General features: G+C 52.1%; 1 protein-coding gene across 1 annotated transcript in view; it reads left to right on the forward strand.

Moving 5' to 3' along the window:
- Positions 1-80: 80 nt before the first annotated feature.
- RTN4R (reticulon 4 receptor) overlaps positions 81-16,676 on the forward strand; it is a 112,073-nt gene continuing 95,477 nt past the window's right edge. Inside the window, exon 1 of the mRNA XM_072599377.1 lies at positions 81-159. Coding sequence (XP_072455478.1) covers positions 138-159 — 22 coding nt within the window. The 5' untranslated portion in view covers positions 81-137. The remainder of the gene's footprint in view (positions 160-16,676) is intronic.

Consider the following 16,676-nt stretch of genomic DNA (forward strand, 5'->3'; position numbering starts at 1 on the left):
GCTCCCGGCGGCGGCTGCGCCTCCTTCGCCCGCCCAGTGGCCCCCGTGGGCCCCACGTGCCCGGCGCCGGGCCCCCGCAGCGGCCGGCCGGACGGACCTTCTGCCCCAGCCGCTGCCGCCGCCGCCCCGGCCCTAAGATGAAGAGGGCGTTTGCCGGAGGTGAGTGAGCCCAGGAGCCAAGGGAGAGGCAGCAGCGAGGCTTAGATCAAGGGCTGGAGGGACAGAGGGAAGGCTGGATGGAGGGGCGCACCCTGGCTGGGACTGGCAACCGGACCTAGACCCGGGGGCGGGGACCTGGGGCCCGGCCCCCTCCCGTGTGCGCGCCCGCTGGGCTCCGCAGTGCCAGTCTGGGGCTGGGGGCGTCTAAGCCAGCACGACTCTCCCTGGGACAGGTCTGAGACTGGGACTGGGGCTGGGACTGAGATAGCCCGGCCTGGGATTGGAGCCCAGACAAGCAAAGATGAGGTGGAGGCCGGGTCCGGAAAAGGGAGGAAGACCAAGCCTGGGGGGCAGTGGCTGGGCCTGGGACACGGGAAAGGGGATCGGTTGGTGCTAGGAATGGGATCGAGGCTGGGTCAGACAGGGAGCCAGGCTGTAGCCGCCTCTGGGACGCGGCTAGGGCTGGGAGCTGAAAGCGGGACGGGGCTAAGGCTGAGACTGGGCCAAGCTGGGGCAGGGACAGGGACAGGTCCTGGGGCTGGAGAGGCGGAGGTGAGAGTAGCAGGTAGCGCTTCCTCCTCAGACCCAGCCACAAGTCCAGTTCGGGGGAGTCGGAATGGGGTGGGCGCCTGGCTGGGGCTGGCGGGGGGGAGCATTGGGGAGGAAGGGGAGGGAGCAGGAAAGGGGGGGAGGTGCGTCGGCGCAGGTAGGCAGGAGACAGGCAAAGTTCTGCTTGCCGAAGTTTGCCGTAGCTTTGGTCAAATAGCTGGGTGCTGGAGAGAGAGGGAAAGAGAGAGAGAGAAAGAGAGAGAGAGAGAGAGAGAGAGAGAGAGAGAGAGAGAGAGAGAGAGAGAGAGAGAGAGAGAGAGACAGAGACAGAGACACAGAGAGAGAGACAGAGACAGAGAGAGACAGAGACAGAGACAGAGAGGGACAGAGACAGAGACAGACAGAGACAGACAGACAGAGAGACAGAGAGAGACAGAGGACAGAGAGAGACAGAGGAGAGACAGAGAGACAGAGAGACAGAGAGAGAGACAGAGAGAGAGAGAGCTGCGGGCCGCTGGGGGGGGGGGGGGGGAGGCGGGTGCGGTTGCGGTAGCCAAACGAGATGAACTCGGGTCACTCCTGGGGCTGGCAGAGTCAAGCTTTCTCAGCTATCCATCAGTGGTGGCACAGCCCTCCTGCTTCTCAAGAAACAGGCTGCTGGTGTCTGGGTCTTTGCACGCTGGGTCTTCCTTTCCTCTCCTCCTTTTCCTCCCCTTCTCTCTCTCTTTTCTTCTCTTTTTCCTTTTCGTTCTTCCCTTCTTTTCTTCTTTCCTCTCCTTCCTTCTTCCCCTCCTCTTCCCTTTCTTTCCCTCCTCTCTTCCCCTTCTATCACTCCCTTCTCTTTCCTTCTCTTCTCTTTTTCTTCCTCTCCTTTTCCTCCTCCTCTTTCTCCCCTTCCTAACTCAGTGATGCCTGAATGGGGAAAGCGAGCAGGAGCCCCAAGGGCCAGGCGAGGATTAGGTTTGTGGAAGGGGAAGTATCCCTCTCCTTTTCTAAGTGGATGGGGGTTAATGGGCTGAGTCTACTGGAACCAGCAGGCGCTGGAGAGCAGGATCGGGCCCATGGTTCCAGCACTGGGGTCTCAGTCTCAGGACTTCTCCCAGAAAGGTCCTGCTTGGCACATTTCAAAGGTATGAGTGAAACACCCTGAAATTGCACCAGGAACTCCCTATCTACCTGCATTTTCCTTTTGGAATCAATCTCATTCGATGGTTTCCCAGGCATCTGTCTCCTGGGCTTGGGGAGAGTATGTGTGAGGGGGAGGGGACTGAGAACCTGGAGGGGCTTGCAGGGGGATGCTCCTATCTTCATTGGCACCCTGGGCTGGCCTGGAGAGGGTTGAGACATTGACTGGCTTTGGGCAGGGAAGATATGGGTGGTAGAGAGAGGAGAGGAGGGGTGGGGAGGGGTGGGGAGGGGGAGAGAAGAGGAGCCTTGGCCTTCCTCTGTCAAGCAGGACCCCCATGTGACCTCTCCGGCTGGGGGAGGAGAATGGTTGGAGGAGACTCCGAAGAGAAGGGTGGAGGCTTCCTCTCAGGCTGCCTGCTGGCAGACTTGCATTGTCCCCAGTGGCTTACCAGGCTAGGGAGAGAGAGAGAGAGAGAGAGAGAGAGAGAGAGAGAGAGAGAGAGAGAGAGAGAGAGAGAGAGAGAGAGAGAGAGAGAGAGAGAGAGAGAGAGAGACACCTAGTGCCACCCCTGAGGGGTAGTGTCATGCATTGGGGAGAGTCCGGATTCTGCAGCAGCTACATGGGGGTGCCCATATGCCGAGAGTGGGCTGGAATGTGTAGGGGTGGGGAAGGGGGGCGGAGCCCAGTTCCTCAGGGCTGTGAGAATCTGGGGCTGGAGGTGCTCTGGAGCTAGTCTCCCTTGGACTCTGGAGGGCTTGACCTCTCTCCCTTCCTTCTTGCTCCTCCTTCACTGGTGCCACAGATTGGTGTGTGAGGCATGGTAGTACACAATGGAAGGGTCGTAAGAAGGAAGAGCCTTCCACATGGTTCTGTTCAGAACCTCGGAATGGCAAGAGAGTGCAGTGTCTGGCTCTTGGCAAGGACCTGAGCTCACATCCCCATTCTTCTTCAGACTCTCGGGGTGACTTTGAGGAGTCCCTTCTCTCTTTGGGCCTCAGTTTCTCCCTCTGTAAAATGACCTCATCTTCCCTTCTAGCTGTGCATGCTGTTATCTTATTGGAGACAAATGTCTCAAAGCGGAGGGTTTGGGGCTTTCTAATGAGTGTACCTTCTGCCCCCACCCCAGCGCAGCTTCATATACTAAGCTCTCTACACCAGCCTTTTGACTGAGAGCCCCCAGTATCCACAGCAGCTTACAACCCAAGAGCTCTCTCTCCCCTCTCCCTCTTTCCTCCCTCCTTCTCTCCCTCCTACTCCCCTGTCTTTCATGCTACATACACACACACACACACACACACACACATAGTGTGCCCCTCCCCTCTCTCTCACACCACAGACACACACAGTGTGCCCCTCCCCTCTCTCTCACACCACACACACACACACACACACACAGTGTGCCCCTCCCCTCTCTTTCACACCACACACATACAATGTGACTCTCCCCTCTCTCTCTCTCACACACACACACACACATGCACACACACACAATTTGCTCCCCCCCTCTCTCACACACCACACACACTCAGTGTGCCCCTCCTCCCTTTCTTATACTACACACACACAAAATGTGCCCCTCCCCTCTCTCTCACACCACACACACACAATGTGCACCTCCCTTCTCTCTCACACCACACACACATACACACACAATGTGCTCCTCCCCTCTCTCACACCACATATGCACAAATGCACACACAGTGTGCCCTTCTCCTTTCTCACAAATCACACACACACAGTGCCCCTTCTCTCTCTCTCTCTCTCTCTCTCTCTCTCTCTCTCTCTCATACACACACACACACAATGTGCCCCTCCCCTCTCTCTCACACCACATACACACAAATGCACACACAGTGTGCCCCTCCCCTTTCTCACAAATCACACACACACAGTGCCCCTCCTCTCTCTCTCTCTCTCTCTCACACACACACACACACAATGTGTCCCTCCCCCCTCTCTCACACCACACACACACACACACACACACACACACACACAATGTGCCCCTCCCCTGTTTCTCACATCTCACACATACGCTATGCTCTCTCTCTCTCTCTTTCACACACACACACACACAATGTGCCCCTCCCCTCTCTCTCTCACACCACACACACACACAATTTGCTCCCCCCTCTCTCACACACCACACACACACAGTGTGCCCCTCCTCCCTCTCTTATACTACACACACACAAAATGTGCCCCTCCCATCTCTCTCTTGCACCACACTCACACACACATAATGTGCCCCTCCCCTCTTTCTCACATCTCACACACACACTGTGCCCCTCCTCTCTGTCTTACACAAACACACACACACACACACAATGTGCTCCTCCCCTCTCTCACACACCACATACACACACACAATGTGCCCCTCCCCTCTTTCTCACACCACACACACACACACACACACACAGTGCCCCTCCTCTCACTCTCTGACACACACACACACACACACACACACACACACAGTGCCCCTCCCACTCCCCCTCTGTCTATACTCCAGGATGCCCCTCTCCACCATTCCCACCACCACTTCACCTCCCTTCTCTCAGCTGCCTGCTTGCCTCCCACCTGACTAGGGTGTTAGAACACAGAATATGAAGCCAAGAGACCCAGGTCCTAGTGTGGGTTCTGCCATCTGTATGCCTTTGGACCCCTTCTCTAGCCTTTCCCCTCATCTCAGGAATGAGATGATTGGATTCAAAGGTTTCTAACATCTTTCCCAGCTCTGACTTCCAGTGCCCCTCCCAGCTCTGATACTTTTTGTTCTCTGTTCCAAGGTTCTCATCTCTGACCTTCCCTGTTCTAACCCCCCTTCCAGCCCTGACACTCCATGTTCCAAGGGGTCTCCCAGCTCTGACCTTCTCTGTTCTAAGGTGTCTCTCAGCCATAACATTTGATGTTCTGATCTCCCTCCTAGCCCTGACATTCTGTGTTCTAAGGGCCCACTCAGCTCTGACATTCGTGATTCTGTGGCATGATTCTATGACCCACAGCCATGAGGGGACACAGTCCAACACCTGCATGTGCAGTATCTCCCTCACAAGTTCCACTCCCAGTCTTGCACCTGTCCTCACTCTCAACACACTAACCCCTTTCATCTCCTCCTAAATTATTTTTTCCCCTCCTGTTCCCCTAGTTTTTCCACTGGGGGCCTCAGAGCAGCAGCTGAGCACCTCCTGGACTCCGGAGATGGGGAAACTCATTCCTCTGCTCTCCTTCCTGGCACAGGGAACATGGAACTTTCCTGTGCTGGGGAGCTCCCCCAGCTTGGGGAGCAGCCTGGCCTGCTGCTTTCCTCTGCCTCTCCAGCTCTCCCTTTCCCCTTTCTCTCCCCTCTCTGCCTTGCTCGCCCTCAATAACAATCTCCACTTAGCCGTCTGGGTGTGTGCTCTGCGGCTGCAGCCTGCGGCAGACAGAGGCAGCCCACCTTGATGGTGCCTGGTGCCTGGCACCTGGCGGACCAGCCTGTAATGGACTGACTGGGAGGTATTGGGTTTCACCAGGTCTCAGTCCAGGAGCAGGCTCTGGAAGGAGGAGGAGGAGGAGGAGGAGGAGGAGGAGGAGGAGGAGGAGGAGGAGGAGGAGGAGGAGGAGGAGGAGGAGGAGGAGAAAGGGGAGGAGGGGGAGAGCTTCACCATCAGGTTTCTAATTTGAGAACCTGGCTGGCCTGGTCCTACGCTGGGTTTTCTGGGTCAAGCTGCTAGCTGGAAGGTGCTTGACTTAGATAATTCCTGGGACTGATGGGCTTCTAGGACTGAGAGGAGTGAGGGAGCTGGAGTGTGAACCTCTCCTTTGCAGAGGGGGAAATTAATACCCAGAGCAGGAAGGCCTCGCTCCTGATGCAGGCACGTGTGCCTCAGTGGATTGGGGGGGGGGGGGGGTGGTTAGAAGAGAGACTGGCTGACCTGCCAGGCAGCGCCTCCCTCCCCTCCCCCAGCCCCTACTTCTCTGAGATACAAAACCACAAAGACTTCCAGGTCTGCCTCTGACACCACCAACCACCATGACCTTGGGCAAATGATTCCCCCTCCCTCAGCTTCGTCTTTGGGCATAAATGGGGGTTGGGCTGGGTGGCTCTGGGTTCCCTCTAGCTCTGGAGATATGGCTTGGCTTCAGGCCCCCCTCTGCCGTGACTTGGGGCAAATCACTTCACTTTTCTGCTGTCCAGTGTCATCCACCAAGGGAAGGGGTGAATGTCACGATGGTGGACGAGATCATCTCCAAGGTCTCCAGACGAACATTTTGCTATGTTCAATTCAATTCATGTATCAAAGGTCTGCTACATGCTAGCTAGCCATCATGCACTGTCCTGTGGGCATTCTGCTGGGGTTAGGGTGAGTGTGAGTTTGTGCGAGCGTGCGTTCGTGCGAGCATTTGTGAGCAAGAGAAGATGTCATGTCACAGGCAACATCTTTCTAGGTAAGTGGATCCACATAGCCTAGAGAAGGTGAGAACATTAAGGATCTGGGGTGATGGTGGAGATGAGAAGTAAAAGGGGTGAGCCTTGAATGATGATATGGATTCTCAGAGGGGGCTTTGAAAAGGGTTTTAGGCATGGGGCAGAGAAGGGAGCTTGAGTTCAGGGAGTGATCAGCAGCTCCTTCTGGTTTGTTGACTAGTCTAAGGTCCTTCCCTGTACTGGTTATGTTCTAAGTTCTTAGGACAGAGGCATCAGGAAACACTGGCATGAATTCCCTGGACTAGTGTGGAAGAATCTGGGTTCAACTCTTACCCTTGCCATGTCTTGGCTGAGAATTGGGCAATCCCCTCTAGGGCCTCAGGCTTCCTCTGTGAGATGAGGGCATGGTCCTTAAGGGCCCTTGAGGACCTGAGATGTGGGATCCCTGGCCTGAGCCAGGTCTACTGTCTCCACCCTAGGATCCCTTATGTCTGCCTGTTGGGAGAGAAAGCCGAGATAGTGGTGTGGGTGCAGGGAGGGGGAGAGGGAAGGAGCAGGGCAGGCTATAATCAGCCTCAGCCTCAGCCTCAAAACCCAGGCTGGAGGAGGAGAAGGCACATTTTAAATAAATCAGATCAATGAAATAATTGCATGTGTGTGTGACAGTTAAAAATAGGCATTGAGCTGAGACCACACACACACACACACACACACACACACACACACACACACACACACACACACACACACTTGGGCTGCCAGTGGCCTCTAGGACCAAGTGGGAACTCCTGGGCTCTCAACTGAGGCTCCCCAAGAGCTGGGAGGTCAGGGTTCCCCAAATGATGAGGGCCTGGAAGTCTCTCCCACCCCTTCCTGGCCAAGGGCCTTGAGGATGTCCCAGCAGGTAGCTATACTTCTGGGGTCCAAAGGGCTCATTCCCCAGTCTACAGCCAGCCTCTGCCTGCTCCAAGGGGCCAGTCTGATGCCCCATTTTCCTCCTGACCATCACATGTCCACCTGCCAATCTGTGGACAATCTTCCTCACAGGCCACCCACCTCAGTCTGCTAGTCATTTTGGTTGGGAACCTGATGTAAGTGTGTGTGGAATGCCTCATTCTCAAATCTCCAGGGTGGGAATGCATTTCCCTGCTTTTCCCTGTCTCTCTTTGTCTCTGTGGTTCTATCTCTTCCATCTTTTTGGTTCTGAATCTTTCCCCGTTTCCCCCTCTCCTGTCTCTCTCCTTCTTTTGCCCACTCCCCACCTCTCTCCATTTCTTGGTCTTCCTTTTTCTTTCTCTGGGAATCTCTCTTGGGTGGATGGATAGAGCCAGGGGGTCCCTGAATTCCCTCTGGCTTGGACTCTAGGGGAGTGCCAATGAAAGTATCCATCCTGGGGTATCAGTATAAGTGGGGTGAGGGATGGGGCTCCCTGTGCCTGAACTTTCCTCTGTGGACTGGAAGGAGAGTTGTCTGAAATTGGAGCTCATCTTCCCCTCTGCTCCCCTCTCCCGTAACCGCTCTAGGGGGAAGCCCTTTGGCTCTAGGGTCTCCTTGGATGTTTATCTAGCTCCAGTGGATGTCTCCCAGTTGCCTGGGGCTTCCCTGGAAATGGGGAAGGGAAGTGTTGGGGATGGTGGCATGAGGATAGGAGGGGCAGGGCTCAGGACCTAGAATGACCGGGAGATAACTCCACCTCCTCCCCAATCCTAGGGTTAATTCATGCCCCCATCCCCTCTGCTCCGGACCCTCCCAGCTTCTTAATGGCTCTCCCAGTCTCCAGCCTCTGTCCTCTCCAACCCATGGAGTGGCCGAATTCCTAATCTTTCTTTCCTAAGTGCACAGGTTTGGCTTGTTACCTCCCCTCCCCCCTCCTCTCATCCAAGACTCTTTAGTGACTCCCTTCAGGATAAAGGAGTAATGATAACAGAAGGGGCTGACATTTACATAGCTTTAAAGTTTATCAAGTATTTTACATTCACGATCTCATTTGAGATAGGTGCTTATCATCCCCATTTTACAGGTGAGTATATGGAGTTTCAAAGATGCCACTCCCTTCTCTACCTTTCCAGCCTTTTCTCATCACACTCCGCTCAGTGTAACAGACTTTTGGCCAAACCCTGCCTTTTCATTTTTATTCTGATGTCCCCAGTGCCCAGACTGTGCCTAGCACATAGTAGGCCCTTAGGAAATTCGATGTGATTGATCCCATCAGTTGATGGCATTTCTGCCTGTGCTCTGGCAGGACCCTTCCCCCTCCTCCATGTCTGGAATAACCTTATCTGTCTGGGTCCTTCCTTTTCTCCAAAGCCTAGCTCAGCAGCCCCAGCTCCAGGAAGCCCTCCTTGCTACCCACTTCCTCCTCAGATGAAGATGCTCCCTGGTTCCTCCCACTCCCCTGGTGCTGCTGGGCCCAGCCTTTGCCCCCTCAGAAGCTGGCCTTGAGTTCCTTGGGAGCTAAACCTCTGTATTCCTCCCTTTGCAAGGCCAGGTCCCAGTGCCAGGCCTAACACCCGGGAAGTGATTAATAGATGCCTGCTGAAATGAATCAGGGATCTGTAGCCGCTGATCCACAGCCAATTTTTACCGGTCTGCAAAATTGTTACCTTCAAAGGGTCTTACCTTTCAAAACCTATAGACGTGGGAAAGTGACTCCCAAGACTACTCTGCCTGCTCCCTGAGGCCCTGCTCCCTCCCCTTCACACCCTCCCTTCTCCTCCTAGGCTCCCCAGTGGGTGGCTGGGACAGCACAGAACCCTCCAAACTGGGGAAGGAAAGGGAGAGCCTGCAAAGTGTGTCCTGCCTTAGACTCTTAGCTGCCTGAGGTCAAGGCTATAGCCCCAGTGGAGCAAAGGTCATTATACACAGGAAGCATTAATACATTTGGTGGATTGGATTGAACTCAACTGAATCTACACCTGGATGATCATCCTGAGCCTCTAATTTTTCTGTTTCTGAGCATTCTATGTGTGCATATAAGCATGTGTATGTATGGGAATGTGAGTGCATACATATGCATATAGATACATGTCTACACTGCATACATGTGGGTACGCAAGTGTTTGCAATGTCCACGACTGTTTGTGCATGTGTGAAGTACATGTGTACATGCACATGCCTGCACATGTGTGTACGTGTTTGTATAAGTATGCATGTGTGTGTGTGCCCATTGTTGGGGCAGGCCTGCGCATCTGAGGATCATGGGATTGTGGGCAATAGGACAGGACTGGGTGGGAGGCTCGGCCTCCTTGAAGCCCCAGCTCAGCTCCCCCTTCCTCCAAGAAGCCTTCCCTGCCCTCTTCATTTCAGCACCTACTCTCGAGTGATGGGACTCTACTTTTCCCTGTTGTTCCCCCATTAGATTATAAGCTCCTTTAGGACAGGCTTGTCTCCTGCTCCTTATTGTATCCTCAGTGCTTAGCACAGAGCCTGGCACACAGTAGGTGCTTAGTAGATGTTTACCGACTGCCTGACTGATCTCCTGCCCTATGGCCCCTCTTCTGATTGGTGAATTCCTGCTCCGGGCAGTGATTTATGAAGAGCCAAGGCCATCCATGCTGGTCACTTTTCCTGCTCTGTTCCTGATTCTGGAATTTTTCACCTTAGCCCTCCCCGCTCTCCTGCCAGCTCTTCAGCTCTCTCCCTTTTAGGTGGTGTCTTCCCCCATGAGAATGTGAAGTCCCTCCAACAGAGGCGCCATCTTGGATCTGTATCTCCAGCTCTTAGCATCATGCCTTGCATATGCTTAGTGATTGTTAAATGCTCCCTCGTTTTTTCTTTCTTCTTCTTCTCTCTCTCCCCCTTCTCTCCTTTCTCTGTCTCTGTCTCCTTTCCTGTCTTTCCCTTCTTCTCCTTTCTTCTCTATCTCCTTCCTCTCTCTCTGCTTGTTTCTCTCTCCCCTTTTCTTCTCTCTCTTTGTCTCTTCCTTTCTTCTCCATTTCTTTCCCTTTCTTGGTCCTTTTTTCTTTTTTCTCTTTCTCCTTCTTCCTTGTCTGTGCCTCTCTGTCTCTCTCTCACTTTATCTCTCTCTCTCCCTTTCCTCTCAGCCTCTGCCTCTCTTTCTCTCTCCTCCTTTTCTCTCTGTCCCTCTCTGTCTCAGTCTTCCCCTCCCTGTCTCCCTTTCCCTCTTACATCTTTGCCTCTATCTTTCCCTCTCTCTTTCTCCCTTTCTCTCCCTTCACCATCTGGCTCCAGCCTACCTTTCCAAATGTAACAAGCCCAGAGGACACATGGAGATGTGTTGTGGAAACATCTGGGGAGAGAGGGAAGGCTTTCAGTGGAGTTGTCTGAGTAGGTCCAAGGTTCCTGGCCTTGTGCCTGTCGCTGCCTCTGCCTCTAAGGTTGGTCTGAGTTTGTTGAAGGAACTGGGGATAGAAGGCTTGGAGGGAGCATGATATCCATCTTGGAGTATTCAAAGGCCTGTCCTTTGAAGGAGGGGTGGGCCTTGTCTGCTTGACTCCAGAGGGCAGAACCAGGAGCCATGGAGGTCGGGAAAGATATCCTCACCATGAGAGCTGTCCCAAAGGGGAAGTGGCTGCTCCATGGTGCCATGAATGGAGCCCTGGGCCTGGAATTAGGAAGGCCTGAGTTCAATCCAACTTCAGACACTTCCTACCTGGGTGACCTTGGGTAAGTTACTTCACCTCTGCCTACCTCAGTTTCCTCATCTGTAAAATGGGCAATAATAGCACCTGCTGTGAGGATCAAATGGGATAATATCTAAAAGGAGTTCCTCACAGCGCTTGGCACCTAGGAGGAGCTGCATAGTGCTAACTTCCTTTCTTGGACCACACTGGTCCTTAGCTTCAAGTTGTATGACCGCTTGTCAGGGATATGGGGGATGGAATTCTTGGTCACATTCTGCATTTGAGTCCCAGCTCATCTTCCTCTTACAATCAGTTTGTTTGCCCTTTCTGGGCCTCAGTTTCCCCTTTGTAAAATAAAGGGAGGCTCCCCCGAGAGAATGGATTGGAGGTAACTTAAGAAATGGAGGTTCTTTCTTGGGAGAGCTGGATAGGGTGTGAGCTGCCCACGCCAGTGCCAGGGGCTGGTGAGCTGGCCTGCATGTGACTCAGGGCCCCATGGAGGAAGGCATAGTATAAATACAAAATGCTGAGCACTAGACTCTCCCAAACTGAATGCTTCATGGCGCCTGAGAGTTTGGAAAGCTGCCTGAGGCCCTGTGAGGGGGAATGGGGGGGGGGGGCAGGCTGGCTGGCATCCTCATGGTGGCTCAGGACACCTGCCCAGGATCAGGCTCACATAACCTTTTATGTGGTTGGACAAGAGGCAAAGGTCACCCCTAATGGACCCAGGGCTTTGGGGTCGCATCAGCCCTTTGCATTTCCTCCCTCCCTCCTTCTCTTTCCTCTCTTGTTTCCTTTCCCTATTTCTTCTATACTTTTCTCTTTTTTCTTTCTCTCTCTTTTTCTCTCTCTAATCCTCTCTTTTTTCTCTTTCTTTTCTTTCTTTCTTTTTTCTTTCCTTCCTTCCTTCCTTCTTTTCCTTTCTTTCTTTTCTTTCTTTTTCTTTCCCTCCCTCTCTTCTTTCTCTTCCTCTCTCTCCTCTTTCACTCCTCATTCTCATTCACTCTTTCCTCTCTCCCTCTTTTTCTCTTTTTGTTTTCCTCTATCCCTCTTTTTGTTCAATAAAGCAGGTTCCTGCTTCCTCCTGTCTTTCACTCTTTCATCCTTTGAAGAGCATATGGTTTTTGGAAGCTAAGGCTACTCTGACTGGAGGCCCGAGAAAGGGTTCTGGCCATCCCCAGGGAAGCTAGCTCTTTTCCTGTTGGTACCTAGGTTGGCTGCCCTGATGAGTAGAGGCAGTGACCCACTTCAGTCTCTTCAGAGTGGGGTGATCATTGGGAGTTCACACTTCCATACTCTCTTTCTTCCTGTGAGGATTCAACTGTCTTTGGGTGTTGGGAGGTTAGAGGTGGTTGGCACAATGGCCACAGAGTCATGGAGCTCAAAAGGTGAGACCTCAGAGAATTTCTACAGCATGGCCAGCCTGTGCTTGAATACCTCCAATGACAGGGAGCTCACTATCTTCCAAGACAGTTCATTGATGTTCTGAAAGTTAGGAAGGTTTTTCCCCAGACATCAAGCCTCATTGTGACTCTTTCTGACTTCCCCCACTGTTCCTTGTTCTTGAGTCTGGGGCTAAGCAGAATGAGGCTGACCTCTTTCCCCCATGGCAGACCTTCAGGTACTTAGAGACAGTTACTGAATTCATTCATTTGCTGCCTGGGGCAGAATCTTTTGTGCTGGCATCCATCCTTGTTGCCCTTCTTTGAACGTGGATAAGTTGATGGTGTCACCTCATTGACAGAGGGAGATGTCTCTCTTGCTTATGAATTGAAATCTTCCTAAATTGTGGTACCCAGAACTGAACAGGATGTCTCCAGAGGCTTGTAGGTGAAGTCCTGGAAGAGACCTCAAAGGCTGTCAAGTCTAACCCTCTTGATTTTAGAAATGGAGAAACTGAGACACAGAGAAATCACATCTAGGTGTCTGAAGTGAGATTTGAACTCAGGTCTTCCTGACTCCAAGTCCAGCACTGGTCTGACCAGGGAGTACCCTTGGACTGTTACTTCCCTAGATGTGACTGTCTCAACGTAGGGTCTTAATGCTGTTTAAATCAGATGAACTAATCTGGCTACCACATTAAACTTATACTCACCTTGAGCTAGTAGTCTGCTAAGACCTCCCAGGTCCTTTTCATAAGAACTAGGTCTAGCCATGTCCTTCCCATTTGCACTTGGGAAGTTGATTTTATGGACCCAAGTGCAGGACTTTTACATTTCCCCCTACAAGTTGTCTCTCTTGGGATTTCCTTGGGAGGTAAGCCCAGGTCTTCATGGTTCCTGTTTATGAGGCTCAAGGGAATGTTGTACCCTCACCTCTGATAGGAGGCTAGGGTGATAGATAAGTCTGTAGAGTTAGGGAGGGAAGGTAGTTAGATAAGTAAGGGTTCCATAAAGGTTTGGGGAGTGAATGAGTAAATGGGACACCTGCAGGCCTGCAGTCAGGGTTCTTTCAGTGGTGAGAGGTAGGTTGAGGGGTGCCCAGAGATAGTTGCCAACTTTGAGGGTGCAGTTACCCCGGGCCCTGGGAAAGATTAGTCCTCCAAAGAGCCTGTGGAGGGGAAGGGGAGAATCAGGGCAAATCAGAGCAGGGCAAGCCTGGCCACATGCATTGCATGACCCACTAGCCCCAGTGCCACTGGAAGGCCCTGCTGGCTCAGAATTCCTGGAAAGAAGATGCGGGGCTTTGTTCTTGATCACTGCCTCTTGACCCACCTTCTCCTATCAGGGCAGGCTGGATGGAGCACATGCCCAGGCCTAGCTCCGAGGGAGGCAATTCAGGCGTGGGGGAGGCCTGGCTGTCCTGCTTCCTGCTGAGGCCATTTGCAGGCTGGCCAGATGCCTCTTTCCGAGCTGACTATCACCTGGGAGCTGTTTGGACTGAAGGCTGCTGAGACTTCAGGCTTTGCTCATCAAAAACCATGTGCATGCTTTCCACATCCAGAGAGCCTTAAGAGGCAACTGATTGCTTCCCTAGCCTTCTAAGGCTGGGTTTTTGTTTAGCACTCAGGACCATGGTCTGAGCTTCCTTCCTTCTTTCCTTCTTTCCTTCTTTCCTTCCTTCCTTCCTTCCTTCCTTCCTTCCTTCCTTCCTTCCTTCCTTCCTTCCTTCCTTCCTTCCTTCCAAAAACATTTTTTAAGTACCTACTGTGTGCACAGCACTATGCTTGGTGCTAGGTGAGATGCTAGACCTAGTCCCTGCCCTCATGGTGCTTATAGTCTAGTGCAGGGATAAGCCACCCATATAGATAACTATTAACACTAGCAACAATAGTCCATAGCAAGCCTGAGACCCAGTGTGAGCATCCTCATGTTGGGATGGCCTCCAGTCAGGTAAACCTGTGTTCCAGTCACACACTGCGCAATCTAGGCCAAGGCCTGGGACTATTCTGTGCCCCAGGCAAACTCTGTAAGACTGGATGTTCCAGTTGAGTCCGCAATCTGGGACAGTGGAAGGAATTTTACTACTGGGAGTGCTCCCACAGAGGGGGTTGGAGAGGAGCTGGTTGGGGATCTCTGAGTGGAGGAAGGGCCTTATATTTGGGGAGGTAAGTGAGATGAAGGTGCGGTTTCCTAGAGGGAGGAGGTGTGCTGTGATCGAGCCTTCCAGCCTGGGGAAGGCAGGCAGGCATAGCTGGACATGACTCTCAGGGCCTTGGATGGTGCCTGGGCCCACTGGGATGATACATTTGGGAATGAGGGGAAAATAACCCCTTGGAGAGCAGGGCAGGGGGGCTGTTCTATCCTGGGGGTGTGTACTGCAGCCGGGATGGGAGAAATGAATACAAAGACTGTGCAACTCTAGTTTCCAGGGCTCTCCAGGGCTCTCCAGGGCCTTGGAAATGCTAGGGCCCTAGAATGTCAGTGCTGTAATTAGGGAAATCAGTGAGATCCGCAGAGTGCTTGACCTCCACTCATGGAGCATTGCACCTTTGCATGGAGAGCTTTTGTCTGAGATATTGAAGGTGAAGGGGCTGCTGCTGGCGGGGGTTTGGGGCTGACCCCCATCCCATAGCCTTTGAGTGAATTTTGATATTTTTGGACCTAGGATGCTTTTGGATTTAGGAGGCATCTGGCCACAGGGTCTGGGATTTCCTCCCTGAAAAGGGCTGGTTTTTTAAAAATGTATTTCCTCTTCCTACCCTATGACCCCAAGGAAAGCACCCTGGGGAACTGTGTGCTTTGTGCAGGTTTTCTCAGACTCGGGCATCTTGTCTGCCCTGACTGTGCTCAGTAATTTGGTGTCGTGTGTCAGAATTAGCTCTGGTTGCCTTTCTAGTACCTGAGTTCCATGAGGACAAGGATATGACCTACCTGGGAAGGCAAACACAGGAAGGTCAGCAGAGCTCTGGACTTGCAGGACTTAGGGTGGACCCTGTCGACTCCTGAGCAAATCCCTGTACCTCTTCAGGCCTCAGTTTCTTGCTCTGTAAAATGGAGAGCCAACTTGAACCAAAGGAAATATTCCACAATTCTGGAATAGTAGATATGTAATAAAGGTAATGCCCCAGGCTTTGGCTGCTGATTGAAAGATAATCCTTGCACTACTGACTCATTGGCTTCATAGGTGGATAGTATCATACATCCAAGAACAGAAGGGACCTCAGAGGTCATCCGATTCAACCCTCTCATTTTACAGATGAGGAAACTGAGACCTAGAAAGGCTAAATGAATAGGATAGTCGATTTAGAGCAGGAAGAGATCTCAAAAGTTATCTGGTCCCTTAGTCTATAGATGAGGAAACAGGTCCAGTGTGAGGAAAGCACTTTGTAAATACTGATATACTAGACTGGGTTTTTTTAAAGCACTTTTTGAATTGTAGACTTTTTTGGAAGTCTAGTAGAGCCTATGGACTCTTTCTCAGAATAATGTTTTAAGCTACATAAAATAAAACACATAGGACTGCAAAGGAAACCAATTATGTTGAAATACAAGATCAAAATATCTTTTAAAAAAATAAGTTCCTGGACTCCAGGTGAAGAACTCCTTCTCAGGGAATGATATACCCACTTTGCACCCCTTCCAGCATTGAGCACAGTGATTTATACACACCAAGTCAAGGCAGCAAGGATTTATTAAAGATCTGCTAGGTTGCAGGTACAGTGCTAGGAACTGAGGGTGGGGGCAGGGGACTTCATAACCAAGCAACAAACATTTTTAAATGTTTTATGCTCTTCCTATATGAGATGTCCTGTGGCTGATGGGCAGCTAGGTGGTACAGTGGTTAGAGCACCAGTGCAAGAGTCAGGAGGACCTGAGTTCAAATCTCACCTCAGACACTTGGCACTCACTGGCTGTGTGACCTGGGGCAGGTCACTTAACCCCAATTGCCTCCTCCTGGGTCATGTCCAGTCATCCTGATGAATATCTGGTCACTGGATTCAGATGGCTCTGGAGGAGAAGTGAGGCTGGTGACCTGCACAGCCCTCCCTCACTCAAAACAAAATCAAGTGGAAGTCATGTCATTATTTCTCTGATGGCATGACCTCTTCAGCAACGAAGGACGAACACACACATCCTATGGCTGGTGATACGAAGGTAAAAAGAGGTCTTGGTCGTCAGGGCACTTCCATTCTAATGGGGAACATATCCTTTACACAGACAAGTATTTAGAAGGTAATTTGAGGAAGCCGAGAATACAGTCTATATTCTAAAACAGCGCTACTGAGAGAGTGAGTGGTGGTGGTTAGAACAGGCTTCACAAAAGAGGTGGCTCTGAAACAATCCAGAGAATCTGTAGGACAGGCATTGGGGAGGTTGGGTTTGGCCCTCCCCCATGTATGTGTCATATGACATGCTTCAGATTCTCCATCAGTGTTTTGTTTGGCCAACTGAGTTTGAGATGCCTA

This window comes from Notamacropus eugenii, chromosome 4, assembly GCF_028372415.1.
Source record: "Notamacropus eugenii isolate mMacEug1 chromosome 4, mMacEug1.pri_v2, whole genome shotgun sequence".
NCBI lineage: Eukaryota > Metazoa > Chordata > Mammalia > Diprotodontia > Macropodidae > Notamacropus > Notamacropus eugenii.